We start from the raw sequence: 13,490 nt of genomic DNA on the forward strand, positions 1-13,490 counted from the left end.
TCTCAATGGCAAGAGACCGTAGTAAAGCATACAAAAGGACTAGCTCTTGGAAGATGGGAACTCGAGCTGACTGTGAGCTAAACCTACCGCACAACTAACAGTGGCCGGGTAGCGTGCCTACGTTTTATCCCTAGACGCCCAGCGCCAGCCGGAGGACTGACTGACCCTAGCAGAGGAAAATACAGACCTGGCTTACCTCTAGAGAAATTTTCCCCAAAAGGCAGACAGTAGCCCCCACATATATTGTCGGTGATTATAGAGGAAATTGACATACGAAGTATGAAGATAGGTTTAGCAAATTGAGGTCCGCTTACTAGATAGTAGGAAGACAGAAAAGGGAACTTCACAGTCAGCTGAAAACCCTTTCAAAACACCATCCTGAAATTACTTTAAGACTCTAATATCAACTCATGACACCAGAGTGGCAATTTCAGCTCACAAGAGCTTCCAGCCTCAGAAATATTCAAACACAGAGAACTGGAACAAAAATGCAAAAACAATCTTAGGACTACAAGTCCAACTTAGCTGATAGTAGTCTAGGAGCAGGAACATGCAACAGAAAGGCTTCTGGTAACATTGTTGGCCGGCATAGAAATGATTGAGGAGCAAGGCTAAATAGAAACTCCCACATCCTGATGGAAACAGGTGAACAGAGGAGATGAAGCACACAAGTTCAGTACCACCAGTAACCACCGGGGGAGCCCAGAAACCAAATTCACAACATAATCCCGCCCCCCACCACATCACCACACATAATCCCGCGCCCCCACCAAATCACCACACATAATCCCGCCCCCCACCACATCACCACACATAATCCCGCCCCCCACCACATCACCGCACATAATCCCGCCCCCTAACACATCAACACACATAATCCCACACCCCCACCACATCACCACACATAATCCCGCCCCCAACCACATTACAAAACATAATCCCGTAATCCCGCCCCCCACCACATTACCACACATAATCCCGCTCCCCCATCCCATTACCACACATAATCCCGTCCCCCACCACATTACCACACATAATCCCGCCCCCCACCACATTACCACAGATAATCCCGCTCCCCACCACATTACCACACATAATCCCGCCCACCGCCACATTACCACACATAATCCCGCCTCCCACCACATTACCACACATAATCCCGCCCACCACCACATTACCACACATAATCCCGCCCCCCACCACATTACCACACATAATCCCGCCCCCCACCACATCACCACACATAATTCCACCCCCCACCACATCAACACACATAATCCGGCCCCCCCACCCGATTACCACACATAATAACGCCCCCCCACCCCATTACCACACATAATCTCGCCCCCCACCACATCACCACACATAATCCCACGCCCCCACCACATCACCACATAATCCCGCCCCCCCATCACATTACCACAGATAATCCTGCCCCCCACCACATCACCACACATAATCCCGCCCCAACACATCACCACACTATTGTTATTAACTTAATTTTAAGTTAATTTACCACCTGCGTAAGCGCTATTGAATGTTGTCATTATTTACTTTAGTTTAATCACCAGCAGCGTTAATTAGATATCAATGAGCGTGCCGAGCGTTAGCGGGCTGGAAACATCTAGTATTATATACAATAGCAGTAACATTAAATGTACACATGAAATATACTTATAGGGGTTGGGGAAGAGGTGCTACCTATATTACAGCCCCTTACACATGGCACATACAAGTGGGAGGGGAAGGATAATGAGTTATGTGAGAATAACCAATATGGCTGCCATTAGAGCGACTATTGAGGTTATCACCCTATTTTTCCTTGTTCCTGATATGAAACACTAACCACTTCCTCCTGTATATGCTGAACACGTCCCTCATGGTTTTGTTTTCTCTTACAGGACTCAATGTTTTCTCTGGCCCTGAAATGCCTTATAAGTTTATCATCCATCATTCTGCTGGGACTGATCATTGCTTATCACGCTCGCGAGGTGCAGGTAGGTCACCCTGTTATATTTCTACACCTCCTGCTCTGATATTACCTCCACAACCCCCTCAATTTTTGCCAATAACCAGAGACGTCCTTATACCCTGTACCTTCTATTGGTCTCGGCTTCCATATGATGCATTGTCATACAATGTACAAATCACTGTACCATATGGTGCCTATGTAAAAGTGCACTGCATAATAGAGTCTACATTACAGTGCCATGATCCCTGTATCTACATTATAATCCCTGCCTTCACTGCCTGTAACTGTCCTCTAATCCCCATCCTTCTTGGCTTGAAACTATCCTCTAATCCCCACCCCTCACTGCCTGTAACTCTCCTCTAATCCCCACCCCTCATGGGTTGTAACTGTCCTCTAATCCCCATCCCTCACTGCCTGGAACTCTCCTCTAATCCACTCCCATCATATCTTGTAACTGTCCTCTAACCTCTGTTCATCAATGCCTTTATCTGACCTCTGACCTGCCCTTCAGTACCTGTAAATGTCCTCTAATCTCAGCCACTAAATACCTATACCTGTTCTCTTTTCCCAGGCCTCACTGCCTGTAACGCCTATAATGCCTGCCCCTCACCACCTGTAACTGCACTGTATTCTTTCCAGTTCATAACAGTCTTTTAATCCCTACTATACTGTAATCCCTGCTCCTGATTGCCTGTAACTCTTCTCTAATCCCTGCTCCTCACTACCGGTAACTATACCCATCCCATGTTTACCTCTAACTGTCCTCTAATCCCTGTATGTCACTATTTGTGACCGTCCTCCAATCCATGACCTTCATTGAATGTAACTGTCCTATAATCACCATCTCTTAAATTTGTGGACCACCACCTGTAAGTGTTCTGTATTCCCCGGCCTCTCACTGCCTGTAATGTATTCTAATCCCTGCCCCTTATTGTCTGTACAAATCCCATAATCTTTGTCACTCACCATCTGGACTTTACCTCGCATCCCTACCCTTCTCTACTGGCATCTGGAATTGTCCCGTATTCAAGTAGATCAATTCTCTAGCTCTTGCTCATCACAATCTCTGCCTTGCCAACTGTACCAAGTGTACTTGCCCTATAATCCTTGTCCCTCAATGCCTGTACTAATCCTATAATCCTTGTTCTCCATAGTCTGAACTAGTCCTATAACCCTACTCCCTCACTGCCTGTACTTGTTCTGTAATCTCTGTCTCTCACCAACTATCCTTTACTTATAAACTGATTGTGTGTCAGCCGTATACTTCGTCTTTCACCGCCTGTACTTGTCCGATAATCCTTGTCTCTTATTCCCTGTACTAGTTCTTTATTCCTTGTCCCTTACCACCTAAACTACTATAAACCTTGTTCCTGTTCTTCTTTTATAATCCCATGTATCAAACCTGTAAATCTTGCCCCTTACACTTGTATCTATCCTATAATTTCTGGCATTAAAATTAATTCATATAATAATTCCTGACCCTATCCAACTCCATTGTAAACCGTGTGTCCCTGGCCTCTTGTGCTTGTCTTGTAATGCCTGTATTGTACTATAATCCCTGGTCGCCTGCATGAATCTGTGCCATGATGCCCCCACACAGTATTTTAGGTGTTTTTTGTCTGCTCTTTGGCTTTCTTAGCAATAACTCATTTCTCAAAGCTGTCAATAAATCTTTATTCTGGATGTGAACTCAATGTGGCCCCTGTAATTGGCCCAGAATATGTGCCCCGGTGTAACAGGCCAGATTATACCCCCAGGCCAGACTATACCCGGGGTTAAAGTGGCCTAGGCTAGATTATACCCCGGGTATACTTTGGCCTAGGCCAAACTATACCCCGGGGTATAAAATAGCCTAGGCCAAAGTATACCCCTCCAGGCCAGATTATACCCCCCAGGGTAAGCTGAGGGAAAGCTGCTCATTCTTCTAGGTCACAGCTCCCCCTCCCATCGGGCACTGCTCCTTTTCAAGCTCCTCCACCTCTGGTGACGCCAGGGATCTCCCTTTCTAAGCCCCACCCCCTCCCTATAGTCACATGTGACATGAAATCTTCAGCCCTGCTCGTGCCAGCTCGTTGTCTTGGCGCCTTGGATATGCTTGGAAAAGGGCTTTGTATACCTAGGGGGCACTGACGAGCACTGAGGGGTGGGTGGGGAACCCCTTTACTGGTTGCTATGGGATATAGCATGATCACTCTATCCTAGCAACACCTTGGATACGCTTGGAAAAGGGGTTTATCTATCTTGGGGGCACCATTGCAGCACTGCGGGTGGGTGGGGAAACCTTTTACTGGTTGCTATGGGATTTTACATGATCACTCTATCCTAGCAACGCCTTGAATACGCTTGAAAAAGGGGTTTATCTACCTTGGGGGCACTCTCGCAGCACTTAAGGATAGGTGGTTAACCCCTTAGGTGGTTGCTATGGGATTTTACATGACCACTTTATCCTAGCAACGGCTTGTATACGCTTGGAAAAGGGGTTTATCTACCTTGGGGGCACCCTTGCAGCACTGTGGGGAAGCCGGGGAACCCTTTTACTGGTTGCTATGGGATTTTACATGACCAATTTATCCTAGCAACGCCTTGTATACGCTTGGAAAAGGGGTTAATCTACCTTGGGGGCACCCTCACAGCACTGCGGGGTGGGTGGGGAACCCTTTTACTGGTTGCTATGGGATTTTACATGGCCATTCTATCCTAGCAACGCCTTGGATACGCATAAAAAATGGGTTTATCTACCATGGGGGCACCCTCGCAGCACTGCGGGGAAGCCGGGGAACCCTTTTACTGAGGAAGGAAACAGCACAAAAATTCAAAAGCTGACTTAGGCCATAGTATACCCCCGGGGGATAAACTTTATACCAGGGGGTATAAAATAGTTTTTATAGTATTTCTCTAGGCCATAATGTTATCACTTCACTGTTTTTCTCACCCTATTGCTTATTTGTTGAAAAGTGTGCAGATCTGAACTGACAGTAGATGGCGCTGTCCTGTCAGTGCATAGTTAATGATAACTTGTTTTGTATGTTCTCTATGACACCTCTCTGCTCTCTATGACACCAAATCTTTTCCAATTTTGACAACCATGGAAGATCAATTGTATGACCAGCTTTTGAGATTCTACACTGCAACAGAACAAAGGTACCCTCAGTATACCTACGATCTACCTCCTGAGAAACGTGCAAATGCCAAGTCCCAGTTTAGACAAACAGCAAAGCCATATCGAGCCCAAGGAGGAATTGTTTATCATAGGGAAAAGGAGGTTCTTACTAAAAGTCGACTGCCAAATATCCTGAAGGCCTGTCATGACAACCCAATATCTGGGGGCCATTTTGGCAGAGATAAAACTTTAGCCAAAATCTCTGACCGGTTTTACTGGAAGGGAATGAAAAATGACGTTCACCAGTATGTGAAAGCCTGTCAAAAATGTTTTGTTATAAATCCCAAAATCACAAAGGAAGCTCCACCACTCAACAGTATATCAGTGCCTGGAAAAGTATGGAGCTTAGTTGGGATTGATATGATTGGCCCTCTTCAGGAAACATCAAATGGCAACAAATATATAGTTGCTGCCACTGATCATTTCTCCAAATGGACTGAAGCAACAGCTGTCCCAGATAAGAGTGCCAAGTCAGTGGCAAATTTTTTGTACTCCGTTATCTGTCGCCTTGGCTGTATGGAGACTCTGATTAGCGACCAGGGACGAGAGTTTGTAAACTCGATCATTGACAACCAGATGGAACATTTTCAAACAGATCACCGTATTTCATCTGCATACCACCCACAAACAAATGGCCAGCGGGAACGTGATAATCGGACACTTAAAGAAGCTCTTAGTAAGCTTGTCAATGACCAAGGAAACAACTGGGATCAATTCATCCCTGGTGTTCTGTTTGCCTATCACACATCTGTGCATGCTTCAACCAAGGTTACTCCATTTGAGGTCATGTATGGACGGAAGGCCAAGCTTCCCATGGACCTTAATCCCTCAAAAGATGATACGGTGGATCCCATGCCCATTTCAGATCATGCCACCCCTGATGTGCTAAATACACTGTCAAGCATTCTTAAAAAGCTGCACTCAGACGTCAGTACCAACATCCACTCTGCTCAAGAACACCAGAAGTGTGCCTTTGATCGCCGACACAAAAGCAACAAAGAAATCACTGCTGGTACCATAGTTTATATCAAGAATCAGCGCCGTATTCAACGCATAGGTTCAAAGATGGAACCACGCTGGATTGGACCTTATTTAGTTGTGGAATCCTTGACCAAGGGACGAGTAAAACTTAAGAACAACAAAACTGGCAAGATATTAAGCAACACATACCACACCAGCAACCTAAAGATTTACCAGGATAAAGAGGCTTCTCCACCATCCGATGATGATTATTCCAGTGACTCTGCCACACAGAAAAATAAGCAAACTAAGGCTTTCAACCTACTACCAAGTTCAAGAAGGAAGTATCTTAGCACCACTCTTGGCCTTACGTTTAGTAAGGTTGTATACTGTGGATGCAGACGAGACCTTGAACAACCACGGCGTACATATAAAACCAAAGGTGATGGAAACTGCTTCTTCCGGGCCATCAGCTACATCTTGACAGGAACAGAGGACAACCATTCCCTTCTCAGAGATAAAGTCATCCACCATATGAAAACTGACTTGACAAAAAAACTACAGGACTACTTGAACCAAAATGTGAATGAATATGTGAACATCTCTGGAATCTCTCGTGATGGAGTCTGGGCAACTGATGCAGAGATCATGACCACGGCGAATCTGTTGAGTTGCGACATAATAATCTACACAAACGTCGGTGACTCCATGGATTGGTTGACATATCCTGCAAGCTTCAATCTGCAGTCAACAACTGAACATGCACTGTATCTTGAAAATAAGCACGATCATTTCAATGTTGTTATCAGTGTTTAGCTTTAAACGTTAATTTGGTAGCAAGGACATGCTAGACTAAATGTCATAATACACAGAATGACTGTTGGGCGATTTGTTGCCCCAGATAATTGCATTGCATGATAAGTGACTTATAGCTAATGAGAAATTATTGCCCCCCCTCCCACCGCTAGGTGGTGCTGGCTCTGCTTCTACAAGCTCCAACGGCACTAGCCAGGTGCCGCTCTCCTCTATGGCGCCTGGCTGTGACGTCGGCGCATGGAGAGGCAGCGCCACCTAGCGGCAGGAGGGGGACCCCGTCTACCAGGAGACGGGCAGCGGCGGTTAGCGAGGGGGGGTAATCGGGCAGCCCCCCTAAGGTAACTATAAAATGGGGGGGTATTTGTAATGCATATGCATTACAAATACCCCCCTTTACAACTACTTTTGCCATGGGCAAAAGTTTTGTATAGTGGGAGGTACTCTTTAAGAATTGTCAGTTTGGTTTCTCAATAAAATGTTGAAGCATTAAGTAATTCTTGTGTATATCACTCAATGCAAATGATTTCATTGGGGTATAATATGAGCTGAGAGGTATAAATTGGGCTAGGCAACTTTAACCCCAGATTAGTTACATAATCTGGCCTGGAGGGGTATAGTTTGGCCTAGGCTATTTTACACCCCGGGGTATAGTTTGGCCTAGGCCAGTTTATGCCCGGGTATACTCTGGCATAGACCAAATTATACCCGGGGTTAATCTGGGACAGGGTTACTTTGGCCTGTTACACCGAGGAACCCTTTTACTGGTTGCTATGGGATTTTACATGACCACTTTATCCTAGCAATGCCTTGTATATGCTTGGAAAAGGGGTTTATCTACCTTGGGGGCACCCTGCTTGCTATAGGGTTTTACATGGTGTAAGTACCTTAGATTGATCATTTGAAATCGCTTAGCAACCAGGAAAAGAGTTCCCCAGCCTCCATGCAATGCTGCGACAGTGCCCCCAAGGTAGATAAGCCCCTTTTCCAAGCGTATCCAAGGCGTTGCTAGGATAAAGTGGCCATGTAAAATCCCATAGCAACCAGTAAAAGGGTTCCCCGGCTTCCCCGCAGTGCTGTGAGGGTGCCCCCAAGGTAGATAAACCCCTTTTCCAACCGTATCCAGGGCGTTGCTAGGATAAAGTGGCCATGTAAAATCCCATAGCAACCAGTAAAAGGGATCCCCACCCACCCCGCAGTGCTGTGAGGGTGCCCCCAAGGTAGATTAACCCCTTTTCCAAGCGTATACAAGGCGTTGCTAGGATAAATTGGTCATGTAAAATCCCATAGCAACCAGTAAAAGGGTTCCCCGGCTTCCCCGCAGTGCTGTGAGGGTGCCCCCAAGGTAGATAAACCCCTTTTCCAACCGTATCCAGGGCGTTGCTAGGATAAAGTGGCCATGTAAAATCCCATAGCAACCAGTAAAAGGGATCCCCACCCACCCCGCAGTGCTGTGAGGGTGCCCCCAAGGTAGATTAACCCCTTTTCCAAGCGTATACAAGGCGTTGCTAGGATAAATTGGTCATGTAAAATCCCATAGCAACCAGTAAAAGGGTTCCCCGGCTTCCCCGCAGTGCTGTGAGGGTGCCCCCAAGGTAGATAAACCCCTTTTCCAACCGTATCCAGGGCGTTGCTAGGATAAAGTGGCCATGTAAAATCCCATAGCAACTAGTAAAAGGGATCCCCACCCACCCCGCAGTGCTGTGAGGGTGCCCCCAAGGTAGATTAACCCCTTTTCCAAGCGTATACAAGGCGTTGCTAGGATAAATTGGTCATGTAAAATCCCATAGCAACCAGTAAAAGGGTTCCCCGGCTTCCCCGCAGTGCTGTGAGGGTGCCCCCAAGGTAGATAAACCCCTTTTCCAACCGTATCCAGGGCGTTGCTAGGATAAAGTGGCCATGTAAAATCCCATAGCAACCAGTAAAAGGGATCCCCACCCACCCCGCAGTGCTGTGAGGGTGCCCCCAAGGTAGATTAACCCCTTTTCCAAGCGTATACAAGGCGTTGCTAGGATAAATTGGTCATGTAAAATCCCATAGCAACCAGTAAAAGGGTTCCCCGGCTTCCCCGCAGTGCTGTGAGGGTGCCCCCAAGGTAGATAAACCCCTTTTCCAACCGTATCCAGGGCGTTGCTAGGATAAAGTGGCCATGTAAAATCCCATAGCAACCAGTAAAAGGCTATAGTCTGGCCTGAGGGTATAGTGTGGCCTGTTATAGTTTGGCCTAGGCTGTTTTACATCCTTAGGTATAGTTTGGCCTAGGCCAAAATATACCCAGGGTTAAATGTAGCCTAGGCCACTTTAACCCTGGGGGGTATAATGTGGCCTGGAGGGGTATAGTTTGGCCTAGGCTATTTTACACCCCGGGGTATAGTTTGGCCTAGGCCATTTTATGCCTGGGTATAGTTTGGCCTAGGCCAGTTTATACCCCGGGGTATACTCTGGCCTAGGCCAAATTATACCCGGGGTTAATCTGGGACGGGGTTACTTTGGCCTGTTACACCGGGACCATAGCAGGCCCTGGATTCCAAGCTTTGAAGTATTTCTGTATGAATATTTTGACTTTTTTCCTCCATAATGTGGCCCGCTGAGATGCCCCCTCCGGCGCGGCACCACGACCTCGGCATTTTGTGTCCTCTATGCATGGGCAGGTGTGGGTCACATGGCATCCGAACACATAGAGGGAGAGTATGAATAATCACACACAGCTGTGCACTGGGTTATATATAGAAAAACATTGTTTGTCATGTCTGTCTACTGCCAACCTGCTATTTCACTCCTACCAGGCCTATCCTCTCCTTTATGTGCAGAGGGGAAGCCAGCTGGTAAAGCGTCCCCTTATGTATAGTAATATGAAGCATGATGTATCATCGGAGCATCTTCTGTACATAATGAGATGAACCATGCTGATATAACCTAGGTATCCCCTGTATATAGTTATATCTGTATAGCTGATATAACCGAGGTATCCCTAGTATATAATTATATATGTACAGCTGGTATAACCTGTGGATTTCCTGTATATAATTATACATGTACAGCTGGTATAACTTGGGTATCCCCTGTATATAATTATATCTGTACAGCTGGTATACCTTGGGAATCCCATTGTGATGCAGTGACCCTTGTTACAACTAGGGGGCGCTGTAGGTGTTCCTCGGGATGCACATGGAGGCGTGTCTGTGATTTTGATGGTGAAACAGTGACCGGCAGGATTGTAAATGGCCGGTATGTGTCGCAGAGGGAGTCCGCGCTGTAAGCCCGAAGTAAGGTAACCTGCAATTAGCTGTCCTGCCGGTCTCTGGAGTAAAGCATAGAGGTCCTTACTCCCTCGGTGTTCCGGCTACCGGGATTCTGCGCCTCAGAAGGAGGCAGCCTATTTCGGGCTCGTCCCCTTCTGGTATCCTCTCCTTTACTTTTCTTGCACGCTCGCTGCAATACAGTTCTGCCTTTCAATGTCTCTTTCTGGGAGCTGCAGCTCTGAGGGCATGCACAGCTCTTTTAACCTTCTATCCTCCTCAGACTCTAGTCTGGAACTAACAGGACTCCTGTCTGGAGCCCTGCCAGGAACTGACTCCTGTCTGGAGCCCTGCCAGGAACTGACTCCTGTCTGGAACTGACTGACTTTTCCTACAGACTACCAGTTATATATATATATGGGGAGTGACCTAATAAATAGGAGCAGAAGCTCCCCCTGGTGGTCTGGAGTGTGAAATGTGTTGCATGTTTGTGATACCTGGATGCAGTTATCCTTCTTTGCCTCCAAACGGAGCATCACTCTCCCCGAGAGGAATGCAATACCACTGCGACGACCAGGACCCTGGGGCGCCGCATCAGCGCGTGGAGCAGGAGCTCCAGAAAAGTAACACCCGGAAAGGGGGCTATTATAACGGCAGATAAGTATCTGTCAGTGGAACAGACTGTTGGGCTTGTTGTGTTCCATGGACATTGATGAACTGTGCGGCATGTGGTGACCCATGGCAACTGGACAAGGTAAGGTTCTGCATGTTTAGTGTCTGTGAGATGAAGCCGTATATGAAGTGATGTAATGAACTGTTCGTGGTTGCGGGTTATGATACCTGAATAAGCCAGATAGACTGTTTTGTGTTAAAAACCGTGCCTGTGTGCATTTATCCCATTGCCAAGTGAGTGTTTTCCAACCCATTAGTGAGCGCCGTCTTACATATGGTGCTAGACTGTGGGCAATGGTCCAGAAAGCACGTGTGGAGTTGATTGCTGTAACTCGGGCAGGGTTACGAAGTTTGCTGTGGAACAGCGGTTCCACGAAGCTTACAGGCGTCTGGCTGCAACTCGGCGGGGTTACGAAGTTTTGCTGTGGATCGGCGGGTTCATGAAGTCTGTGGTGCGGAGCCGTACAGAGCCTGGTGGAGAGTAGCTGCAGGTGCAGCAAGAGGTTCTGCAGCCGCAGGAGCTGCAGTGGCTTGTGAGGTGCCAGCGGTTTGTGACTGCAGCAGGAGCTGTGGTAGCACCAGCAGGAGCTGATGAGGTGTCATAAAGACTTTGGTGGTCCAGATTGTGCAGACTCATAAAGGGCCAGTGCCGACCCAAGAGACTTTTTTTTGTCATTGTTCTTTGCGAACTGGTGCCTTCGAGTACCGTGGGGAGTCCACGGACTGTGCCCCAGAGAAGGGATGGTGTCTCTAAAAGTGGGCGGTAACCCAAACAGGGATGGTTGCCCACAAAGGGGTGGAGTCCCAGAAAGGGGCGGTGACCCGAACAGGAATAGTTGCACAAAAAGGGTGGAATCCCAAAAGGGGCAGTAACCCGAACAGGGATAGTTGCCCAAATGGGGGTGGAGTCCCAAAAGGGTGCAGTAACCTGAACAGGGATAGTTACACAAAAGGGGGTGGAGTCCCGAGGAATGGTAGTTTCCCAAAAGGGGGTGGAGCGTTCCGAAGGGGTGCCATAGACGAACTACTGCCCCGTGCAAGTGCATTATGTGTGTCCAGTCTGCTATGTGAACTATCCACCCAGCGAGAGTTTAAGGGGGTGAGCTCTGCGGATGCACGAGAAGGAAATGTGCGAACTGGTCAATTCTGGGAGCCCAGTGACTTTAGTGAGGGTTGCATCCGAGGGATTTGAAATACCCAATAGGAGGGTCAGGGTCACCTGCTTCCATGGGCGCACTAAGGACTATCCAGTGGCCAGAGTGGTCCTCAAGATGGCCAGGGACAGTGCAATCCATGATGTCGCCATAGTCTCAAACTTAACCTGTCCGGTGATAATAGGGCGGGACTCTGGGCTGTTCTCCGACGTGTGGGAGAGGGGAGCTTCTCTACAGCAGGAGGATGGAGGGTTCTCTGCTGATCGGGTTGCATACTTAAAAGCATTAATACTTTCCAAAATTGATGGGTCAGACGTCAGGATGACCAGTGGGAAGGGTGCATCTGCCCAACTTATAGACATGATGTCACCTGACATGTACTACAAGTTGACGGTGGTAGCCATACCAGAACGTATGACCGGACGGAAGTATGGGTCTGACCAATTCTGGGACTTGGCAGAGGTGACCAATGGTGTGACTGTTGAAGAAGGGGAAGCTCCAAGAATGGGGTCCAACAACATTAGAATTGGTGACTGCTGGTACCAGGATGACAGATTGGGTGGTGGTGACTCCCATTCAGATGCTGATGTGGTAGTTAAACAGAGTGGAGTTGACACCCAGATAGAGAGTGACTTGGGGGGTTCTCCATACTGTGGGGTGTGACACAGACTCCGGGGGTGACTGTGACTCTGAGAAAGTAAGGGAGTACAGTAAAGAGCCCCAAAAGGAGGGCAAGTCCTCTCATCGCCAGAGGAACAAGGGCCACAAAGAAGTTGTTCAAGTGACTCTTGCTAATAATTGAAGGTTGTGTACTTCTACCTCCCATATGAGTTCTCTTTTAGATGCTGAAGAGATCGGGAAGGAAGGTGTTGTGTCGTTGTCCCCGGCAACCGCTAGGTTGGAGTTGAGTGACCAGCCAGTTGATGGCGCTGTAGGAGAAGAAAACCTGGAGAGCGCTGGTGCAGTGAGAATCCACAGAGGTCATGAGGAACTGAACTGTTGTAGACCCACGTCTGTGGTGACAGAGAGGGGTGAAATAGCGGAGTATGGTGAAGGCTCCATAGTACCTGATGCTGAAGAACTGGAGTTCTCTGAAGTTAACAATAGTCAAGAGGTATCTAAGGGTGACCGGGCCGAGAGCCCAGCAGAGACCCTAGAGGTGGTCAAAAGTGATAGATGGAAGACCCAAGAGAGAGTTGAACCTGCGGATGCAGGAACAGGTGGGCAAGTTGGCCCATCTGAAAGTATATTTAAAGAAGTGATGGTGCGACACGTGCTGGCCAAAAGAGAACAGGATCACGAAATAGAACTGATTAAAGAGACAGTGAAAGACTATGTTGAACGAGAAAGTGTCCTGAGACAAGCGGCTGAGCACAGGGTGGATGAGCTAGAGAAGAAAGTCTCTAAGCTCAGAGGTCACTTGTCAACGTGGCAAAGCATGACCAAGGCCCTAAGGAAAGATGTAGAAGTGCTCAGAGAAGCAGTAAGAGGTCCTCTACAAGAGAAAGAGGTGGTGATCG

At 47.7% G+C, this 13,490-nt stretch overlaps 1 protein-coding gene across 1 annotated transcript in view; it reads left to right on the plus strand.

The window, feature by feature from the left end:
* KCNN3 (potassium calcium-activated channel subfamily N member 3) overlaps positions 1–13,490 on the plus strand; it is a 158,941-nt gene that overhangs the window by 42,878 nt on the left and 102,573 nt on the right. Inside the window, exon 3 of the mRNA XM_077260581.1 lies at positions 1,902–1,997. Coding sequence (XP_077116696.1) covers positions 1,902–1,997 — 96 coding nt within the window. The remainder of the gene's footprint in view (positions 1–1,901; positions 1,998–13,490) is intronic.

Source organism: Ranitomeya variabilis, chromosome 1, assembly GCF_051348905.1.
Source record: "Ranitomeya variabilis isolate aRanVar5 chromosome 1, aRanVar5.hap1, whole genome shotgun sequence".
NCBI classification, from domain to species: Eukaryota; Metazoa; Chordata; class Amphibia; order Anura; family Dendrobatidae; genus Ranitomeya; species Ranitomeya variabilis.